Source organism: Xyrauchen texanus, chromosome 2 (assembly GCF_025860055.1).
Source record: "Xyrauchen texanus isolate HMW12.3.18 chromosome 2, RBS_HiC_50CHRs, whole genome shotgun sequence".
Lineage (NCBI taxonomy): Eukaryota > Metazoa > Chordata > Actinopteri > Cypriniformes > Catostomidae > Xyrauchen > Xyrauchen texanus.
In genome coordinates, this window is record NC_068277.1 from 22,813,165 (window position 1) to 22,837,795 (window position 24,631).

The following is a 24,631-nucleotide window of genomic DNA, read 5'->3' on the forward strand; positions in this document are numbered from 1 at the left end:
TGTACATGCTCCTATATGGAAAGAAAGAGTAGGTAAGATCCTATAATGTAGTAGAGGAAATAGCAGAAGGTTTTGAAAGTAAAATATCTTATCTCATCTTTATTTTAATCATTTTTTTAGCAGTGTTGGCAAAACAGAACAGTCTACAGTCTTATTAGAGAAAAATAAGAAAAGAAAAAGTGAGACAGAGAGAGACAGGCAAGGAGGGAGGGAGAGAGAGAGAGAGAGAGAGAGCAGACTGCATAGCAAGAAATACATAACGTAATCTGAATATTTGGTATAAGCAGGAGAATTAGACCAAAGACCATATATCCATTATTATACCACAATGTAAGAATTATATTTTAACATGAAAAAAGACAAGAAAGAGTTGCACACATCATTGAGAAGACATATCTCTGGGAAAGGCATGCCACAGAGAGGAGTACGTTGTGTAATGCTGAGTAACCTAGAGCCACCACATGCAACTGCTTTGGCTAGAATGGGTAGGGTGAAGGTACAGAGGAGGGAGTGAAAGTTACAGGAAGAGCTCAGAGTTCAGAATGAAGGCTCCTTGCATAGCACAATCTCCAACTCTGTACGGAAGAGCTTCCCTCCATCAGACAACGCCATGATGCTCTTCTTTGAGCTAGCCAGGCTTTGAGAGTCAACAACCTAAGGACACGCGCACACACACACACACACACACACACACACACACACACACACACACACACACACACACACACACACATTTTTCAACAGTGTTGGAGAAGCTACTTTGAAACTTAAGCTTCCCAAGCTACAAGCAACTAATAAATTAAAATAGTTAAACTACAGTAAAGATGCTCTTTTAAAAAAGTAGTTACACTACAAGTTACTAACAGAAAGTAGCTAACTATATTACAGCTACTGTATTTAAATAAGAAAATATTTTTTAAATAATAGCTAATATCAGCTGATATGAATGCTTAATTAGGGTGAAATAAAATTAAACTTGTACATTTATAATGATTGAAAAGTTATATACTGTAACTAGAACACACCATATTTTATACAACTGAGTTGAAATATAATGATTAACAGCAGAACTTAATTAAATATCTTGCTTGAAAGAACATGAAAGTAACTTCTGTCAAGTCTCTTAAAGACCCTGTCAAATAAAAATGAAAGTTTTGCTGCTTTTAGTCCATACCTTTTAGCTTTAAGATCATCTACGGTTGAAGTCAGAAGTTTACATACACTTTGGTTAAAGTCATTACATTTTTTATCCACTCCACAGATATAATATTGGCAAACTATAGTTTTGGCAAGTCATTTAGGACATCTACTTTGTGCCTGACACAAGTAATTTTTCCAACAATTGTTTACAAACAGATTGTTTCACTTTTAATTGACTATATCACAATTCCAGTGGCCAGAAGTTTAAATACACTAAGTTAACTGTGCCTTTAAGCAGCTTGGAAAATTCCAGAAAATAATGTCATAACTCTAAGCAAGTAGCCAATTAGATTCTTATAGGAGATGTCTGGATTGGGGGTGTACCTGTGGATGTATTTTAAGGCCTACTTTCAAACTCAGTACCTCTTTGCTTGACATCTTGGGAAAATCAAAAGAAATCAGCCAAGACCTCAGAAAAACAATTGTGGACCTCCACAAGTCTGGTTCATCCACAAGGTACCACGTTCATCTGTACAAACAATAGTATGCAAGTATAAACACCATGGGACCACGCAACCATCATACCACTCAGGAAAGAGACCCAATCTGTCTCCTGGAGATGAACATAGTTTGGTGCAAAAGTGAAAATCAATCCCAGAACAACAGCAAAGGACCTTATGAAGATGCTGGAGGAAACAGGCAGACAAGTATCTATATCCACAGTAAATCTAGTAACCTGAAAGGCTGCTCAGCAAGGAATAAGCCACTGCTCCAAAACCGCCATAAAAAAGCCAGACTACAGTTTGCAAGTGCACATGGGGACAAATATCTTTATTTTTGGAGAAATGTCTGATAGTCTAATGAAACAAACATTTTAATGTTTGGCCATAATGACTATCGTTATGTTTGTAGGAAAAAAGGTGAGGCTTGCAAGCTGAAGATCATCATCCCAACCGTGAAGCATGAGGGTGGCATCATCATTTTGTGGGGGTGCTTTGCTGAAGATCATCATCCCAACCGTGAAGCATGAGGGTGGCATCATCATTTTGTGGGGGTGCTTTGCTGCAGGAGGGACTGGTACACTTCATAAAATAAATGGCATCACGAGGAAGGAAAATTATGTGGATATATTGAAGCAACACCTCAAGACTGAAAGACATTAGCCAGAAAGTTAAAGCACGGTCGCAAATGGGTCTTCCAAATGGACAATGACCCCAAAAGCAAACCTCCAGTGTTGTAGCAAAATGGCTTAAGGACAACAAAGTCAAGGAATTGGAGAGGCCATCACAAAGCCCTGACCTCAATCCAAAAGAAAACTTGTGGGCAGAACTGAAAAAGCATGTACGAGCAAGGAGGCCACAAACCTGTCTCAATTACACCAGTTCTGTCTGGAGGAATGGGCCAAAATTCTTACTGTGAGAAGCTTGTGGAAGATACCCAAAATATTTGACCAACGTTAAACAATTTAAAGACAATGCTACCAAACTCTTCACCACTGGGAATGTGCTGAAAGAAATAAAAGATGTTTTATATGATTAAATGTCAAAATTGAGTTGAAATGTATTTGTCTAAGGTGTATGTAAATTCTGACTTCAACTGTATATACAGGGTTGGGTTGTAACGGAATACATGTATTATCGTTACGTTTTCATAATACAAAAATGAAGTAACTGTATTCAGTTACTTATTAAAATTTGGTAGAACACTATTAGAACACTTCTATCATAATGACCACCCAAAAACAAATCTTGCTTGGCTGGTTAAGGATTAAAGTTGTCAGTTAGATAACTGTTTGGTTATCAAGTCTTTGAAAAAGCTGGCCGGTATTGAGATCGCTTCTCAAGTTTCCCCGGTAAGCAGCTCTGACATGAGCAGTATGGTGGAAAGTATGTGTATGTGTGGCTGTAAACTAAAGCATATTGGCTATTTTTAAAAATCGACATGGTCCACCCACGCTTCCTGTTTTAGTAGGGAATAAGTCAAAACCCCAGATCGAACTGCGCATGTCAAGGGGCTACACTGGGACTTTAACCTTAAAGTGTACATGGGCTTAAGTGAATCAATGAATCATTTATATGAGCTAGTTCATTTACATGATCCATCAGAATGAACCGACTCAATTAAATGATTTGGCTTTCCCAGTGCTACACAGTAGAGAGGGGGCTGTTTGAGCATGTTTAGTTACTTTCTTGGTTCCATTGTTTTCCACTGAATGCAACGTTCACAAAACAATGGAATTTGTATTATTGCGTTTTATGACGCTACACCAGAGTTTGTTGGAAAATGTTGCTTGTTACTGGAAAAGCAACACTATTGTAAAAATAGCTGAGCTACTGTCATGCTACTGTATAATGAAGTTAAGTAAGTTTCATAGCTAATTTTGATTAGCATCTCACCAACACAGGTTGTCAATAAGAATTCACACTAACCAAATGTGTCTCTGCAGTTACACTGAGGCTACACTTAGCGCAAACAGCTAATTCTCTTCCCAACCATAAGTTACCATGTTGTGTTTTAGGTAGAGGTCTCTCAGGAGTGCATCCAACTCATGTTCATCAATATAACCATTTCCATCCTGTTGAGACCAAAAAAGGAGAGAAACTGAGAAAATACAGCATATTTGTGTAGTTGTGTGATGAGAAGTTAAGAATTTTGTGGTTGTGCATCACATACCAAGTAATGTTAAAGTGTGTGTGTGTGTGTGTGTGTGTGTGTGTGTGTGTGTGTGTGTGTGTGTGTGTGTGTGTGTGTGTGTGTGTGTGTGTGTGTGTGTGTGTGTGGCTTATGAGGATTTTTATAGGTTACAAACTGGTAATTGCAAGAGTATTATGCTATAAATGTGGTTTATGAGGACATTTCTAGTGCCCCATAATTCAAATCACTTAAAAAACATACTAAACAATTATTATTATTTTTTTTAAATGTAAGAATTCAGAGAGTTTTTTGTGAGGGTTAGGGGATAGAATCTATAGTTCGTACAGTATAAAAGTCATTATGTCTATGGAGAGTTCTCATTATGATAGCCGCACCAACGCGTGTGTGTGTGTGTGTGTGTGAGTGTGTGTGTGTTTATGGTCATCTAGATCTGTGTGGATTTCCAACTCATCTACAATACAAGACAAATGAACAAGAGCACAAACTTGAAGGTACTACAAAACATAGAATTTATCTCACCTTGTCATAATCGGCAAAGATGCCTTCAAATTCATCAGCAGATAGTTTGATGTTCTGGTGATAAAGAGGAGAAAGTGACATCAGAATTGTATCAAGTTAATTGTATGTATGTGTGTGCAAGAGAGAGGCATGTATAAAACATGTATATAATGTTTTAAAAATATGATGTATGTATATAATGATGATTTATATACTGTAATGTTAAAGAAATTGTTATCCCAAAAATTATAATTCTCTCATAATTTACTCACCCTTATGCAGACTTGAGGAGAAATTGAATACTTGTAAATGTTACGTAATCAAGGTACAAAAATGTGTACCTGTAATCTGTTATAGTTACATAAAAACGTGTTCAGATTAGTTACATTTGTTAAAAATTGGGATCTTCCTGTTCTGTCTCGTGACTCGTTTAGTGTGACTTCTTATTTCCATCTTAACTTCAGTTGAAAGTTGAACTCTTAAAACTGTTCTCTGAAATGTTTTCATGTTGTATTGACAACAGTAAATGGGACAGCATTTCTTTTTTTTTCTTCCAAAAATCCAAACTGTACACATAAACTGTACACATAAATTGTACACATAAATTTGAATACCAAATAAATTGAAAATGTTATTAAATTCTCTGGCGAAAAGTGCAATGGATAATTTATCTGATTTTGATACTTATAAATGTATTGGTAAGAAGTTCAAAAGTATGGGTGAGGAAGAAATTAAACTCATAGAAAGTAGGAATAAGTTAATCAAGACACATTCAAAAGGTTTAAGTCTATTTGATCTATTCTTTAAATCAAGATTTTCTTAAATTTTTTTCTATTTATATTTTTACTCCTTAATATTAGTTAAATTATACTCCTTAAACATAAACATAGAATCACCCATAAACGTTAGCTGGTGACGTTTGACTGTGGATCATGAGCAAGCAGAGGACAGACACTGGAGGCATTAATAATAATGATGATGATGATTATGATGATGATAAAGATTTACCTATTGCCTGTGATCTACTTATTGCAGTCGGAAGTTAATGAATGGTCATTGAAAACTAGTCTACATGCTAACTGCAATACATGGCAGAATTCAACTTTGTAGTGTTTTTTTAATCTGAGGTATATCCTGTGATATTTTCTTTAATCTTAACCAAGACATAATGTTTTTTTCTTATACTGTATACAATAATAGCTACATCACTCATAACATGTGGCAGGGCGGAGGGCGGGGCCCGGTCCCGTATTAGGCTAATTAAGCCTCCGAGAGGGATAAAGGTCAACTGCAGAGGATCGTGCGGGAGAGAGAGATAGTTTATGGACATGTCCGTTATGTGTGTGTTTGTCTTTTGTTTAAGTTTTATATTAAACTATTATTTATATTGACAAGCTGGTTCTCGCCTCCTCCTTTCCATTGAACCCTTTACATAACATTATTCAAACATGGTTTGTTTGCATTCAGAAGGCATGATTAAAGGTCTTTGAGAAAATATAAATTTTCTTTTGACTTTATTCACATGTGCGAGCTTGAGGTAATGAAAAAGTAACTAAAAGTACTCTGATTACATTACTTTATTATTGAGGTACCTGGATTAAGTTACTAAAAATATTTTTAATAAGTAATCTGTATTTGTAACGCATTACATTTTAAAAGTAACCCTCCCAACCCTGCCCTTATGTCGTCTTAAAATTGTATGACTTTCTTTGCGGAACACAAACTAAAATATTTTAATGATGATGTCTGTTTGTCCATACAATACTAGTGAATGGTGGTGATATGTTCAAACTCCAATAAGGACTTAAAGGCAACATAAATTAAATCCATAAAACTACAGTGGTTTAATCCATGTCTTCTGAAATGATCCAATTGATTTTGGGTGAGAACAGACCAAAATAGCATAAATTTTTCACTATAAATCTTGACATAAGCAGTCTCTATGGCAATCATGATTTCAAGCTTGATAACACTTCCTAGCACCATCTAGCTCTCTGCACATGCATCAAGAACTAGGAAATGTAATTGAACTTGAAATCATGATCGTGCCTAGAGACTGAAATGACAAGTGAAAAATAATAATATTTTGGTTATATCGAGTTTTATGTTGTTTTATGCCCTTTTTGGAGCTTGAAATATATGGAGAATGTTGAGAGAAATATTATTTTAGGGTGCATTTTTCATATTAATGAAAATTATAAGATATACTTACCAATGTATCTTGCATTCACTTAATGAAACATCACATAATTTTTAATGCTAAGAGACTAAATTGAATGTGAACCAATTATATCAGCCTTCACATCTTGTCATTTGTTTTGTTAAGAGGAACAAGGGAGCGAGAGAATAAATAAAAAGTATTCAGTGAATGTGGGGAGGCTGGGAAGGGCCTTGAGGCCAGTAAATCTCCAGGTTCAAGAATAATCTATGGAGATTGTCTTAACTACAGTAGGATTGAAGTAAGCCCTATCAACCCACACCCTTTGGGGTAGAAATCAGCCACCAATCTGCCATCAGGTTCACACACACACACACACACACACACACACACACACACACACACACACACACACACACACACACACACTGTTGTGTTTCCATGTTTTATGGGGACTTTCCATAGACATAATGGTTTTTATACTGTACAAACTTTATATTCTATCCCCTAAACCTAACCCTACCCCTAAACCTAACCCTCACAGAAAACTTTCTGCATTTTTACATTTTCAAAAAACATAATTTAGTATGATTTATAAGCTGTTTTCCTCATGGGGACCGACAAAATGTCCCCACAAGGTCAAAAATTTCGGGTTTTACTATCCTTATGGGGACATTTGGTACCCACAAAGTGATAAATACACGCTCACACACACACACACACACACACACACACACACACACACACACAAAACTGTAATCAAAAATATTATCTTTATCAAGTGATTTTATGCAGGATCTTACCTGAAACTTGATCAGAAAATTCTCCTGCACAGGAAGAAGTCTAAAAGCACAATACATAACATTTAATACAATTTTACATGTAATACATTCTCTAACTCTTTTTCTCTCTCTATCTCTCTCTCTATCATAACTTCTCACCTAGCCATCTCGGACAATCCAAGCTTCCCATCACCATTCAGGTCAAACATTTTAAGCTGTAGATATAGCACATATTAATGGGCAGATGCTGTATGTGTCTGTGTATGCAAGTGAGAGAATAACAGCTGTGTATTAGTGTGTGTGTGTGTGTATCTACTCACTATGGTCTGTGTATACTCGTTCAGTTTCTTGTCATCATAATGTCTGTTTGCTTTCTTCCACAGATCTGAGAGGAAGCCCTGGGGGAAAGTACAGACTTTATTTAGCAATGGTTCCATCACAGGTTTGGAAAGTTTGACTTGATTATTAAATTATACCTTCAGTTCATTAGATTCAATGTATCCACTTCGGTCCGTATCGTATTTTCTCCATGCCTGCAAAATGGGAGACAAAATGGCATTAAAATAGACAACTGCACATTTACTTATCTATCTAAATGAGGACATACCATAGACTTCTATTGTCTATTAGACCTGTATTGTCTCATAGACTTCTATTAAATATTTAACCTAAAACTATTAATAAACTCCATACAGCCCTGCAAATGCTAAATGCAGTAACTACACATTTTGTCAAAATTGAGTTGAAATTGAGCTGGAATTTGGTACTTCAGACTATATAATATGTCCTGTGACATATGGGGTTGGCACACAATGCTCAGATTTAGAAAAAAACGGAGTAATAATGTTTTTAGCCTTGTGCGACCCCGCATCCACATGCGTGGACATTATATTTTGGCTTCATTATACACAACGCTTAATTTAATTTCTTTTAAACTGACTGTTTAAAAAGTACAGTACACAGTACAGTACACAGTGTTCAGTACACTCTGGGTTTCCAGTAATGGGGAAAATGTTGACGCACTGTGTCATGTGAAAAAACAACATGGTGCTGATCACAGTGGAGTTTGTCTTTGGGAGAAATGCCAACAAAACTACATCTGGTAAGAAACTAATTAAATTTCAGTTAAGAGTCAAAAGATTGGAATCTCTTGTTTCATCCGATATGCCATTTTTAAAATGTGAGATTTTTGTCGCAAAACGCCATGCTGCTAAATACAGTCTACACTAAAGTATAATAGTACTAGGTTTTCATTATAATTCCTATATTTGGAGTCATGTGAGGTTCGGACGTGTGAACGGCGAGCCATGCACACTTTGCTTGTTTTAATAATTTTATGTCATAAACCGGTGAGATTCGATACACCCTGATCCTTAACTGTTCTAGGAAGACAATATGACAAGAATTCAAAATCCTCGTGCTATGGAGACATTAAAAGACACTTATGTGCTCAAGCTGACACCCCTGACAAGGCTGCGTACCAGGGAGCCGATTTGGCTGGAGAAGTGTGGGAAATTCGGAATTGTTCAACAGAATTGTTGAACTTGTCGGCAATGCTGAAGAAGGTTGTTGCTGACTTGGGAATCTTGCTGCAATACGTCAATCGATCACTGCCATGGTGAAATTCCTGGATGTGCTCCTTCCGGGTCTGCTCGACAATGGGTTCCAGCTCAGCGATCCGCTGAGGGTGACAGGCCCCGATCAAAGGGGCTCATCCGATAGAGATGAGCTCATCCGATAAAGATCTTGTGTATCATGAGGAGAGGAGTAAAGGAAGGCTTTCTTGGAAGAATCACAGCATTTTTTTGTTTTCAAACTTTGCGAATTCAACAAGAGAAACATGATAGTTTCAAGGAATGCAAGAAACTCTTACATCAACGGAGGGTCACTTTTGCACTGATTTTCCTGGCCAAATTGAGAACAGATGCTAAGGATGGCTGTAAAATATTTACATGTCCCCATCAAGCATCGTCTTCATAAAGTCAATGGACTGAGTTACTTTCTGGTACTCACGTTGCAGCCAAGTGGACCGACTCACTGAACATTCACTTGACCGTCCGAGGAAACTGAACTGGACACCGGACTTGAGCAATTCAATGGCAAAGTTTTCTCTCTATGCCTCTCGTAGGCATACCTGGACTGTTTTAATTTAGAGGGATGGACGATGGACCAGTTGGCACTATCATGGACAGCATTTTTCTTTTTTTCTGTTTGTTTTATTTGGGGGGACGTTTGGGGTTTGATTGCTGCACTAATGTTGGAATGTGGTCTTTATAATTTTATTGTTGACACACAATAAATTTTTTCCTAATACTTTATGTCAAAATGTCAAATGTTAATTTGATTAAATTGTCTTTCTCCACGTGGAATATGAATGGGTTGGGGCACCACATAAAAGAAGGAGGGTTATTTCTCTACTTAAAAGTAAGAAATATGATATAGTGTTTCTTCAAAAAACTTACCTTTCCCATAGGAAGCTGAAAAATTTGTGAAGATATGGGGTGAACATGGTTTCTTTAGTGCTGGCTCAAGTTAGAGCAGGGGAGTCATTACACTGATAAGTAAACTACAATTAAAATATCTAAAAAATATTAAAGATAAATTAGGAAGTGTCATTATTGTTTTAGCAGAAATTCAGGGGCAAAGTCTTATTTTGGCTAATATGTATGCACCTAACGTTGATGATTTTTATAGATCTTGAAGGGGTGTTGCAAGTAGCTGGCACCCCTCATGATACAATATTGGAAGGAGACTTTAATCTTTTGATGGACTCACTTGATCATAGTGATGCAAAAGTGTGTAAGCTCCCTAGAGCAACATTGACACTTCACAGGCTGTGTAAAAATCTTGGTCTTACAGATATTTGTAGACTTTGAACCCATCTGGTAGGGACTATACATTTTTCATCAGTCCATAAGATTTAATCTAGAATAGATTTTTTTTATATCTAAGTCCCTCATTTAATTTGTTGTGGATTGCTCAATTGGAAACATTTTAGTCTCAGATCACGCCCTGGTGAGTTTAGAGGTGTTGCCGCATATGGAGAAAAGGAAAATCCTGAATTCCAACAAATGTTAAAGAATGAAATCAATGTTTATATGGAGACCAACTGGTCCTCAGTGTCCTCTGTGTGTGTGGCTTGGGAGGCACTTAAAGTGGGTCTTAGGGGCCGGATCATACAGCCTTGTCTACAGGCAAGACTCAAGGGCCAGTTGGCTTTGACGCTACATTTTTTAAATCTTATGCTACAGAATTGGCTCCACTTATCCTAGAAGTTTATACGGAATCAATAAAGAATGGGAATCTTCCTCCAACCATTACACATGCATGGATCAGTCTGATTCTTAAAAAGGACAAAGATCCAATCGAGTGTAAGAGTTACCGTCTGATTTCCCTGATCCAGCCAGACGTTAAAATAGTGTCAAAACTTTTGGCTAACCGATTAATTAAAGTTGTCTTTATGTAAAGTCTTATTCATATAGATCAGGTGGGGTTTATTCGGGGCTGCAGCTCTTCTGATAACATTAGGCGTATCATAAATATCATGTGGTCAGTGGTGAATGATCAGACTCCGATCGCTGCCATCTCACTTGTCGCCGAAAAGGCATTTGATATGGTAGAATGGGATTATCTTTTTTAAGATTTTGTAAATGTACGGGTTTGGGAATATGTTTATTGAATGGATTAAGTTACTTTATAGACACCAGGTAGCGGCGGTACAAACAAATTGATTAGTTTCAGATTATTTTACTCTGGATTGGGGCAGGGTTGTATTGAACAGGAAGTTCTTCCCATTGCAAAACCTTTCTATCAAACTAACCGGAGAAATTAAGTTGCACCCCGTTATCTTGCATTTGCACTTGGTATGGACAAAAGTTTCCAGTGTTTAATTTGGAAATTTTTTTAAATGTTGCTTCGAGAATATGGCTAAACACAAAAGTATGTATTAATAAGTCCCTTTTCTGCTGGTCAGAGTGGATTATGAGTGGGTTACTACACTCGGTGACCTATAGGAGAGTGGAGTGTTGAGATCTTTTGAAAATCTCAACAAATTGAAAACCCATGTATTTTGGTGGTGTGTTAAGATCCAAGAATTTTGGTTGAAGGTTCAGAGATTTGTGTGTGATGTGTTGGGCACTCGGGTTTAAGGGATTTAATTGTGCCCCAGACTCTGTATTTTTGGCGATGGGGTGGTCATCAATGTAGAGAATAGACACATAAAAAGCTGGGACTCGTTTGTGAGGAAATGGGGCAAATATCTTGCGTAGACTCAGATGTTCAACAGAACTACCATGTTTTGTATTATTTACAAAATCACAATGTTGTGCAATTTAACCTCCATTAACCCAGTTACTCACACACATACACACAATGTGTTCCTCTGTGCTGCATGCCGTTCATAATGGATGTCCTACCGCAAAGAGAAATTTCTTTCTCTTACTCTGTCACAGGCACACATAAAACTCCTTGCCTATTAAAATAAATTTCAATCTTACAAAAAGATGCTAATGATTGTATTGATTCGTTTAACTAATAGAGAGACTGATAATCACATCAATCAGATAAGCAAGACAATGGAGACAATTAATCTCACTCTAAGTCTCTACAGAACAGGAAAACCATAAGATACAGCAACAAAATAGTCACTGTGTGTTTTAATGCTTTACTTACCGCCATAAACTCAGCACTGGATCCCACAAACTGTCTAAAGCATAATAAAAAGTTCTCCTCTGTTGGCAGGATCTGAGCCAGCTGAAAAAGATAAAGAGTGTAAGAAAAAGAGAGACACAGTGAGAGGGAGAGAGAGAGCCAGAGAGAGAGAGAGAGAGAGAGATCATAATCATCGACTTGATCGCTTTTAATAGTCAGTAATTGAAAGGGGCCATGACATGCCTTTATATGCCATATATTTGTAAAACGTGATCATGACCCTCTGTCAGAAATGCAGAAATGTCTACCAAAGTGTGACATCACAATGTAGAGGAAGTAGAGAATGAGTAATTTTGGCTGCTTGGTTTCAACAAATGCTCTTTTTGCAGTGATGAAAATGTTTTGAGTTCTGAAACTTATAAGTTTTTATAGAACAATCAATGACCTCTTCTATGTCAAAAGATCAATGAATATTTGATTATTTATGTCATGACTCCATTAATAAAATAATAATAATATCCATATAATTTTACATATTTTAATAATCCAATTTATCTCCATATATAAACAATAATAATTTATTATTTATTTAAAACAATAATCTTTTGAATAAGATTGAGAAAAGGTTTTCTTGTAGTGCTCACTTGATCATACATTTGCCTATTTAAAGTGTTCCCTTCTCTGAAACGCTACATTTCTCACTGTCTATAATACTGTATTAAGGGATTTCAGCACCATGGACAGCCGCACAGTGGAGCACAAGGCTTTTATCCTAGCAGCCCTTTTGCTACACGATCAACCAAGTGCTGCTGTCTGAGCTTCCTGTGTATAAAGCTCTCTGGCTTAAGAAGAGAGTGCCTGCTAGAGCTGGACTAAGATGAGAGACCATTTCATGCATTTTGTTATCTCTTCTGGACTCAACAGAGGAACCCATCACTGTTGAACCGCTGAAGAGGTACTAAACCATATCAAGTCCAGAAGTATAAAGCCAGCAAAACTCTGAGCTAGCAAGTTCAACCTCCAAGTGTTTAGACTTGGACTTACAAACCAGCTGTTGTTTTTATTAAGCCTGTAAATTTAACACGTATTTAAAAGATATTTACACAATTAATCATGTCCCTGACCGTAAATAAATGAAATCTTCATGTTTTACAAGACGCATTCAGCAGGGGGCCATCGGTGCAACTCCATCTGTACAGGAAATATCTACACTTACAAAGAGCAGGCTGCACAATATAAGCCGTAAACACCAGAACACGTTCATGCGTTTCAAAGGCAGTAGTCTCGAAGATGCATTATTAAATGTTTCAAGCTGCATTTAACTTGACACAATGTCATCAAAATACAGCGTTTATGTGTGAAACGCTTAAAATCCCTGACAAGCGCTGCATTAAAAGCTTTTCAAAAGTGTCCGTCTGATGCATGTGTATAGACCAACAAAATAGTGCAGAAAACACAAGAGGATGAGTATGAGAACAGCCCTCGGATAGATTGACGAACTCAATTGCAAAATTAATTTCCATGTCCTGTATAGGCTTATGCTCAATTATATGAAAATAAAATAAACAACATATTGATTTCTAAGGTCCCTTTTTATATTGTCTAATCACTCATCTGTCACGATAATGTAATATCTTTGAATTATCTGGACTAAAATAAATATTAATATCAAATATATTATTATTAATATTATTAGCATCAAATTGGAGCCTTTCTCAGCTAAAATTTTTATATGCAGTTAAATGTAATTTATTCTATTAATTAATCAGCATAATTCATTCTATTTACAAAAATATTGATGGACAGCCCAAATAAATAGTTTTATAGAAAGCTCATCCTACTGTATTTCTAAAACATGTACAGATTATGAAATGAGACATCAAGTTCAACAATATCCATAGATGCATTCTCAGTCATGAATAATCCCACCACAGCATTGCTGCCCATGTGTTCTTGGAGTACACATCCTTGTTGTCCCTGCATTTACAGATGCTTTTGTTCAAAAGCTACTTACAGTACATTCAAGGTACACATTACATCAGAATCAGAATTCCTTTTTATTGGCCAAGTAAGTTATGCTTACAAGGAATTTGTTTTTGGTGATTTTGCTTCAAGGACAGCAAGTGTGAGAGCATGTATGCAATCTTTTAGATTATGTTTAAACCGTGCAAGTGTTTGCTGATGATTGCCTAGGGGTTATATATCTGGGTCAATAACACAAAAGTCTCAAGGTGTTCCAAGGTACGAATGACCCATAAACTGGGGAGTTACAAAGTATAGTACAGTAACAGAAGTAATTTTGGGCCACAAATGGAACTTCCTGAAATGTTTAGGAACCATTGCTTAGGCCTACTTGTTTACCCCTAATCTTTGTTACTGTATGTGTTGTAATTTGTAGTAAATTAGCATCTCTTTAGATGATTTCTACTGCACTGTTAAAAGATCAAATCAAATAATGATATGATAAAAATAACTTGTTATTTTTATCATAAAATAATTTCTGATTATGATTTTAGCTCAAAGAAGAATGAAAGATCTACTTTTGAAGAAAACTTAAAAACTAGTCATATCTTTCTGAAGAAAAATGCAGAAGCTGGACAGCTGAAGATGGTTGATATGAGGATGCCAACATGCCTAATCTGAGGTTACAGTTTAAATACACCAAGGAACAGATTATTGACTCATACCAACCAACATAATAATATAGATTACATTAATATAGACATTAATTGAAGGAGGTAGTTTAAGTAGGATATATTATATTCATATGTTCCCTCTGACTGGATTAGTAAAGTCTCTCTTTCAACATAAATCTTCCAACATAAATAATTTCATCCATTCAGTCATGTCGTCATGCTTAATGGACATAGCTTCCTCTCTTCTAATCCATCTCTCCCTCCTCTCAACCCTCTCACTGACCCTCCTTTGATCAATCCATCATTGATAGATGCAACATTTTGCCCTCTCCTTCAAGCCCCTAATCTCCCCTCCTTGTCCTCTATGTATTTCTTCCGGGTGATCCGGTAATCTCAGATAGTGTCTCTGCAGAGCAGTCTCTCTCCAGAGCTTCAAACCAGAACTGTATTGCAACGGTGAAAAAGGGTGGGAATTTACCTCAGACATCTCAATCTTCCCATCACCGTTCTCGTCAAATTTCAGCATAAACTCTTTCATCCTGTCTCTGAATGAAGCATTTGAAGGATCCTGAAACCAAACCAAACATGTCTTACATATAAAACAGAACCGTTCCTAATTAAATTCATTTCTATATTATGGCCATTAAACAATTCCCAAATGGTCCAAGAGATCTGCAGCTGAAAAATTGCAGCAAAACATGCCATGCAGATATTGCATTGACATGAGGAAAAATCAGACAGATGGGATCTGCTCAGAATGGCACAACTATTAAGCAAGATTAATCTGGGCATCTCATTCTGTAGTTCATCATAAATGTACGACATCCATTTCACAACGTATCAGATAAAACTGCTGCAGATATTTTTTAGACTCACCACACTTTTCCGTGCAATCTCAAGCTCACGGATGAAATGTTCCAGTTCTTTCCCCTCGATGCAGCCATTCCCTAGAAGAAATATAAAATTATGAGTTTAACCTGAACATTCAAGGCTTATAGACATGGCTTGTATAAAATTATCTGATGTAACTGGACAATAAGTCTGTCTTCATAAGTGAAAAGAGGGCCCAATGATTAATGCTCTGGAACAAAATGCAGAGTAAAGAAAACGAGCCGCAAAATTTTCTCTATATATTCTATTGAATCTATGCAGCTCTTGACAGGAAAATTCTTGCAACAAGATACTTGGACAATACAGGGTAAAGGACCCTCCTTAACCACTAGCACTCAGTTTAGTGGACAGTAACAGTTTTCAACGCCATTGGTGAAAACTTGTGGCAGAACAGCAGCAAAACTCTTATCTACACAGGGATTTTTTTCTCCTTCATAACAAGTTCATATTTTTAAGTATAAGAAGACAGCTCAAGACTCTGTTTTTGTTTAGGTCTGTCCTTATTCTCACCACATCTTTTGCTACAGAGTGAAAAAAGTGTAGATTACATTTATTGTATATGTGTATCCTATGTGTAATTACATTTAGTTTATGTGTATCCTATGTGTAGATTACATTTAGTTTATGTGTATCCTATGTGTAGATTACATTTATTGTATATGTGTATCCTATGTGTAGATTACATTTATTGTATGTGTATCCTATGTGTAATTACATTTAGTTTATGTGTATCCTATGTGTAGATTACATTTATTGTATATGTGTATCCTATGTGTAATTACATTTAGTTTATGTGTATCCTATGTGTAGATTACATTTAGTTTATGTGTATCCTATGTGTAGATTACATTTATTGTATGTGTATCCTATGTGTAGATTACATTTATTGTATGTGTATCCTATGTGTAGATTACATTTATTGTATATGTGTATCCTATGTGTAATTACATATAGTTTATGTGTATCCTATGTGTAGATTACATTTAGTTTATGTGTATCCTATGTGTAGATTACATTTATTGTATGTGTATCCTATGTGTAGATTACATTTATTGTATGTGTATCCTATGTGTAGATTACATTTATTGTATATGTGTATCCTATGTGTAATTACATATAGTTTATGTGTATCCTATGTGTAGATTACATTTAGTTTATGTGTATCCTATGTGTAGATTACATTTAGTTTATGTGTATCCTATGTGTAGATTACATTTATTGTATGTGTATCCTATGTGTAGATTACATTTATTGTATGTGTATCCTATGTGTAGATTACATTTATTGTATATGTGTATCCTATGTGTAATTACATATAGTTTATGTGTATCCTATGTGTAGATTACATTTATTGTATGTGTATCCTATGTGTAGATTACATTTAGTTTATGTGTATCCTATGTGTAGATTACATTTATTGTATGTGTATCCTATGTGTAATTACATTTAGTTTATGTGTATCCTATGTGTAGATTACATTTAGTTTATGTGTATCCTATGTGTAGATTACATTTAGTTTATGTGTATCCTATGTGTAGATTACATTTATTGTATATGTGTATCCTATGTGTAATTACATTTAGTTTATTTGTATCCTATGTGTAGATTACATTTATTGTATGTGTATCCTATGTGTAGATTACATTTATTGTATATGTGTATCCTATGTGTAATTACATTTAGTTTATGTGTATCCTATGTGTAGATTACATTTATTGTATGTGTATCCTATGTGTAGATTACATTTATTGTATGTGTATCCTATGTGTAATTACATTTAGTTTATGTGTATCCTATGTGTAGATTACATTTAGTTTATGTGTATCCTATGTGTAGATTACATTTATTGTATGTGTATCCTATGTGTAGATTACATTTATTGTATGTGTATCCTATGTGTAGATTACATTTATTGTATATGTGTATCCTATGTGTAATTACATATAGTTTATGTGTATCCTATGTGTAGATTACATTTAGTTTATGTGTATCCTATGTGTAGATTACATTTAGTTTATGTGTATCCTATGTGTAGATTACATTTATTGTATGTGTATCCTATGTGTAGATTACATTTATTGTATATGTGTATCCTATGTGTAATTACATATAGTTTATGTGTATCCTATGTGTAGATTACATTTATTGTATGTGTATCCTATGTGTAGATTACATTTAGTTTATGTGTATCCTATGTGTAGATTACATTTATTGTATGTGTATCCTATGTGTAATTACATTTAGTTTATGTGTATCCTATGTGTAGATTACATTTAGTTTATGTGTATCCTATGTGTAGATTACATTTAGTTTATGTGTATCCTATGTGTAGATTACATTTATTGTATATGTGTATCCTATGTGTAATTACATTTAGTTTATTTGTATCCTATGTGTAGATTACATTTATTGTATGTGTATCCTATGTGTAGATTACATTTATTGTATATGTGTATCCTATGTGTAATTACATTTAGTTTATGTGTATCCTATGTGTAGATTACATTTATTGTATGTGTATCCTATGTGTAGATTACATTTATTGTATGTGTATCCTATGTGTAATTACATTTAGTTTATGTGTATCCTATGTGTAGATTACATTTAGTTTATGTGTATCCTATGTGTAGATTACATTTAGTTTATGTGTATCCTATGTGTAGATTACATTTATTGTATATGTGTATCCTATGTGTAATTACATTTAGTTTATGTGTATCCTATGTGTAGATTACATTTATTGTATGTGTATCCTATCTGTAGATTACATTTAGTTTATGTGTATCCTATGTGTAGATTACATTTATTGTATATGTGTATCCTATGTGTAGATTACATTTAGTTTATGTGTATCCTATGTGTAGATTACATTTAGTTTATGTGTATCCTATGTGTAGATTACATTTATTGTATATGTGTATCCTATGTGTAGATTACATTTATTGTATGTGTATCCTATGTGTAGATTACATTTAGTTTATGTGTATCCTATGTGTAGATTACATTTATTGTATATGTGTATCCTATGTGTAGATTACATTTAGTTTATGTGTATCCTATGTGTAGATTACATTTATTGTATATGTGTATCCTATGTGTAGATTACATTTAGTTTATGTGTATCCTATGTGTAGATTACATTTATTGTATATGTGTATCCTATGTGTAGATTACATTTAGTTTATGTGTATCCTATGTGTAGATTACATTTATTGTATGTGTATCCAATGTGTAGATTACATTTATTGTATGTGTATCCTATGTGTAGATTACATTTATTGTATATGTGTATCCTATGTGTAATTACATTTATTGTATATGTGTATCCAATGTGTAGATTACATTTATTGTGTATCATATGTGTAATTACATTTAGTTTATGTGTATCCTATGTGTAGATTACATTTATTGTGTATCATATGTGTAATTACATTTAGTTTATGTGTATCCTATGTGTAGATTACATTTAGTTTATATGTGTATCTTATGTGTAGATTACATTTATTGTATATGTGTATCCTACGTGTAGATTACATTTAGTTTATGTGTAACCTATGTGTAGATTACATTTATTGTATGTGTATCCTATGTGTAGATTACATTTATTGTATATGTGTATCTTATGTGTAGATTACATTTATTGTATATGTGTATCCTACGTGTAGATTACATTTATTGTATATGTGTATCCTATGTGTAATTACATTTAGTTTGTGTATCCTATGTGTAGATTACATTTAGTTTATGTGTAACCTATGTGTAGATTACATTTAGTTTATGTGTATCCTATGTGTAGATTACATTTATTGTATATGTGTATCCTATGTGTAGATTACATTTAGTTTATGTGTAACCTATGTGTAGATTACATTTATTGTATGTGTATCCTATGTGTAGATTACATTTATTGTATATGTGTATCTTATGTGTAGATTACATTTATTGTATATGTGTATCCTACGTGTAGATTACATTTATTGTATATGTGTATCCTATGTGTAATTACATTTAGTTTGTGTATCCTATGTGTAGATTACATTTAGTTTATGTGTAACCTATGTGTAGATTACATTTAGTTTATGTGTATCCTATGTGTAGATTACATTTAGTTTATGTGTATCCTATGTGTAGATTACATTTATTGTATGTGTATCCTATGTGTAGATTACATTTAGTTTATGTGTATCCTATGTGTAGATTACATTTAGTTTATGTGCATCCTATGTGTAGATTACATTTAGTTTATGTGTATCCTATGTGTAGATTACATTTATTGTATGTGTATCCTATGTGTAGATTACATTTAGTTTATGTGCATCCTATGTGTAGATTACATTTAGTTTATGTGTATCCTATGTGTAGATTACATTTAGTTTGTGTATCCTATGTGTAATTACATTTAGTTTGTGTATCCTATGTGTAGATTACATTTAGTTTATGTGTAACCTATGTGTAGATTACATTTAGTTTATGTGTATCCTATGTGTAGATTACATTTATTGTATGTGTATCCTGTGTGTAGATTACATTTAGTTTATGTGTATCCTATGTGTAGATTACATTTAGTTTATGTGCATCCTATGTGTAGATTACATTTAGTTTATGTGTATCCTATGTGTAGATTACATTTAGTTTATGTGTATCCTGTGTGTAGATTACATTTAGTTTATGTGTATCCTATGTGTAGATTACATTTAGTTTATGTGCATCCTATGTGTAGATTACATTTAGTTTATGTGTATCCTATGTGTAGAATACATTTAGTTTATGTGTATCCTATGTGTAGATTACATTTAGTTTATGTGTATCCTATGTGTAGAATACATTTAGTTTATGTGTATCCTATGTGTAGATTACATTTAGTTTATGTGTATCCTATGTGTAGAATACATTTAGTTTATGTGTATCCTATGTGTAGATTACATTTAGTTTATGTGTATCCTATGTGTAGAATACATTTAGTTTATGTGTATCCTATGTGTAGATTACATTTAGTTTATGTGTATCCTATGTGTAGATCACATTTAATTTATGTGTATCCTATGTGTAGATTACATTTATTGTATATGTGTATCCTATGTGTAGATTACATTTAGTTTATGTGTATCCTATGTGTAGATTACATTTAGTTTATGTGTATCCTATGTGTAGATTACATTTATTGTATATGTGTATCCTATGTGTAGATTACATTTAGTTTATGTGCATCCTATGTGTAGATTACATTTAGTTTATGTGTATCCTATGTGTAGATTACATTTATTGTATATGTGTATCCTATGTGTAGATTACATTTAGTTTATGTGTATCCTATGTGTAGATTACATTTAGTTTATGTGTATCCTATGTGTAGATTACATTTAGTTTATGTGTATCCTATGTGTAGATTATGTGTAATGTGTGGCTCAATATGTATTTGACAGCCAGATGTGTCTCATGATATTTGAGTGTAATGAATCCTGTTCTAGATTTGTCTGATTTGTTGCATTATCTCTTTTATATATGTAAAATTAAACATCAAAATATATCAAAATAGATTTTACTTTAAAAATAATAATAAAAAATTGAAAATGTTAAACTATCTGGGCATATTGTAGATTCGTTTTTGATAGATATATACGTGCTGGGTCTCTAAAGACCCGAATTTGTAAGAATGTTTGGTGAAATTTCCATGCATTTAAGAGTGAAGAGAAATGCTAATTTTGAACACTGAGCATGAAAATAACAAGGGCTAAATATAATACATTTAATATAATAAAAATAAGGGCTTTATAGCTATTTACTATTATTCCAGCAACTTCTTGACTGTATAAACATGAGGTATAAACGTATTATTGATGTAATGTTACAGTATGGTTGCAGGTGTTAAGGGAACCTAAGAGGCAATTATGCCCAACCTAAAACAAACGTTCCATTTCCGTAATAAATAAATGTCCTGGCTAAACAAAAAATAACTTTAAATCTCTGTTCAGGAACTTTCTGGCGACCAAAATGTTTTAGTTGGGTACACATGTCATGAATCACCCACCAACAATTTGTGTAAATGGTAGGCGCTAAATCTTTACAACGGATACGGCTCTTACTTTTCTATCTTCATTGAGTCTCAAACACTGTCACGCTAATCAATTCGAAGGAAGGATTTCACTCCACCACAGCTAAATCAATAATGCCAACAATGCCTGTGGGGTATAATTTACTGAGCTGAGAAAACACTTGCTTAACGCTCAAAGTTAAAATGGTGACAGGCAATCATCCCAGAGGCGTTTTCCCCCTTCAATTTCCCCTGAATTATTCAAGAAAAATGCTGGTGCGTAAAACTGCATTGCACTCACATGACGTTTGAGTTGCAGCCTTCTTAGATGAAGACATAGTCCTACTTGCATTTTCTTTTCCAACTATTTAAACGTGAAACTCAGTAAATTTATGTATTTATATACATAAAATTATATTTCATATGTCATCTTTAAAAGTTCTTGACAAGTAGGTTATGAAGGAAATAAAGTTTTATGTAAACATTTCCTCGCCAAACTGCAATAAAAGCACACTCTTTCCAGCATCCCCCTCTGTACACCCCGTCCAAAACCGGTATTATTTATTATTAGTAATATTATTATTTTAGTTTGATGTTTTGAATTTTAACATGCAATGAACAAAAAAAAAAATAATAATAATAATAATATAAATGATAATTGAATTAATTGTAAGCCTATATAAATAACATGTAATATACACATATCGATGTGCGCTATTTTACTGTCTCATATCACTTGTCCCGGGACATCACACTCACCATCAGCGTCGAATTTATTCCAGATGTCGATAAACTGGCAGGCAGTTAGTTCCGCCAGGTGCAGAGAAAGAGGATTGGGTCCCTTGTTCGCCATATCTATGTTTTTTCCTCTCCTTTTCTGGTTTTCCAAGAAAACAAATGTCCCGTCTTTTTAGCACTCCAGTACACCTCTGCGAATAACTAACTGTAAGTAGCCCGACAGAGACAGCAGTTTTTAACCCCCCACTACTTAAGCCTTCAGTTCATAGGTCCCAACCGACAGGCGGCAGCATCGCGCGTTAAAATACACTACTGACTATTCGTCAAGTCAATTCAGAGCTTCACTCGAGGAGCATCAGTGCGGGATTTATGAAATTAATTGAAATGCTGGGCGTCCATACGCTTCCACGAGCGGAAAATAGCATCAACGTTTCTTAAAGCATTTCGACAGTGACCAACACTGGCAGGAGTCGCAATGAGTGTGTTTTGATACAGAAGATATTATTAGCTAAATTAACAGTCAGTTTGTTTATGAGGAAGCTTATACCCATATTTGTGTCTACATAACATTACTAAATAGATAGACAGACAGACGGACGGACGGATGGACAGATAGATAGATAGATATTTCGTTTGTGGTGCACTGAGTTTAGATGACAGGGATTTTAAAGTAGGCAGTAAAATTGCAAAGTAAAAACAAAATGGGAGATGTGTATACGTATATGTGTCGCTGTTATTATTTTAGCTACATATACTGTAAGTATGCTCCAGTGTTATGTATTTGAATCAAAGCATTCCAATTTGCACCCCATGCATCTATTCTTATTTTATTTAAAGCAACCCCTCAAAATAGCACATAAATCTGAACAGTTGTCCATCTTGGACACAAGGATGCTTAAAAACCTCTGCAGATCCTGGTTGAGCTGATGAACAGTCTCTAGCACCATGATAACTTTTGATCTGCCAATTGTAATCCTGTGCTGCATGAGTAATGATGAAAGCAAGCCAAACCCCTGAAGGCCACGCTGATGAGCCCCAATCACCCTTGGAACTGCACATATATGCCAGAGAGGGAAAATGAGAGTAGAAAAACCAAGAGATTAAAAAGTCAGGCAGTAAAATGGTATGATAAAGATTATGTAAAATAAAAATATGTAGATTTCTTCTCGTATATTTTTGTCCCAGCTTTATTGAGATTCACAGCTCAATAGTCTCAAAATAGCACTATGAAAAATAGCACTATGAAAAATACCATTCTATGTAGGGTGAATTTAAGTAAATTCTCACACACGTGAGAAACAGAACCAAACTGAAGTCCTTATTCACAATAAATATTTACTTCTGGCCCAATTAGAACACATGAAGGCTTCAAGACTGTGATTGTTTGATGATGCATGTGGTTGTCATGTCCTCAATCCCGGAATCATTCTACTACAATAACACTTTGCATTTACCTGTACCATTAATATTTTGATGATCAAATCATTTCAAAAGTAGGCCTATCCCAAAAAACTCAACCCGCTAATTAATTGAACTTGTCTACATTTTCAAAATAGGCCAACAGGGCATGAAAAACAGTGAACCTGGAAGCATTGTGTCCAGTTTGTGTACAGCACTCTGTGCATGCGTCAAGATCGAAGAAGTGTGTGAATGAGCTTCTCTCATGAACACCCCAATGAGACTGAGGAAGTCAGGATTTATAGTGAAGAACTTACATTTATGTTTGTGTCTCACCAAAAATGATTGTATAACTTCAGAAGACATGGATTAACCACTTGTGTTGTATGGATTACCTTTGTGCTGTCCTTTTTGGAGCTTGAAAGTTTTGGACCCCATTGGCTTATATTGTGTATGGTCAAAACACAGCATCCACCTTAAAAAAAAAAAAGTGTGTTCCGCAGAGGAAAGTAAGTCATACGAGTTTAATACAGCATAAGGGTGAGTAAATGATGAGAGAATTATAATTTCTGGGTAAACTATCCCTTTAATAACAACAATAAAAATGCTGTACTTAAACAGATCTTATTAGCTGTGCTAATGACTGTCCAACTGCTGCCACAATAACATGATCTGATACAGCAGACTGAAATGTAGCCAAGCAATGGCAATCTCCCTAGAATTAGATGTACAATTTCATTTGCTGAGTCTAACCAAATATGTCACTAGTTGTTCATCTGATGTAACTGGTTAATATAAAAAATGTTTAGTAATGTTTTTGTCTATAATCTTTGTAATAGAACACATATATGTGCACGATCCACTCCAAAGAGAGGATTAGGCCATGTCAAATTCATGTGGTCTGTGTTGAGCATGATGTGCACATTTAAGCACCTTCTGCTGCATTTTGACCATCTGATTTTTCACACTCAGCTAAGCTGCAGACAAGCATAGGGAAAGTCACCCTTGCATACATGGGCATATTCAGTCACTTCATTTATTATTTGTATTATCA

At 34.5% G+C, this 24,631-nt stretch overlaps 1 protein-coding gene across 1 annotated transcript; it reads right to left on the reverse strand.

Moving 5' to 3' along the window:
* Window positions 1-256: 256 nt before the first annotated feature.
* Window positions 257-22,333, reverse strand: calb2b (calbindin 2b). The gene is made up of 11 exons (XM_052153460.1): window positions 22,201-22,333; window positions 15,396-15,466; window positions 14,998-15,087; window positions 11,905-11,985; window positions 7,710-7,766; window positions 7,554-7,631; window positions 7,393-7,448; window positions 7,255-7,294; window positions 4,315-4,368; window positions 3,644-3,715; window positions 257-654 (listed from the first exon to the last, which is right to left on the reverse strand). The coding sequence occupies exons 1-11, from the start codon at window positions 22,292-22,294 to the stop codon at window positions 538-540; spliced, it is 810 nt and encodes a 269-aa protein (XP_052009420.1). The 5' UTR covers window positions 22,295-22,333; the 3' UTR covers window positions 257-537.
* Between the last annotated feature and the right edge of the window lie 2,298 nt (window positions 22,334-24,631).

What these genes read in the sequence shown, in the direction of transcription:
- calb2b (XM_052153460.1), bottom strand. Translation starts at nt 22,294, where the DNA reads ATGGCGAACAAGGGACCCAATCCTCTTTCTCTGCACCTGGCGGAACTA. An exon ending in AGATTGCACGGAAAAGTGTG is followed by an intron (nt 15,088 to 15,395) that starts GTGAGTCTAAAA and finishes GTTTGGTTTCAG; the next exon opens with GATCCTTCAAATGCTTCATT. An exon ending in TCTACCTAAAACACAACATG is followed by an intron (nt 655 to 3,643) that starts GTAACTTATGGT and finishes GCGTGTCCTTAG; the next exon opens with GTTGTTGACTCTCAAAGCCT.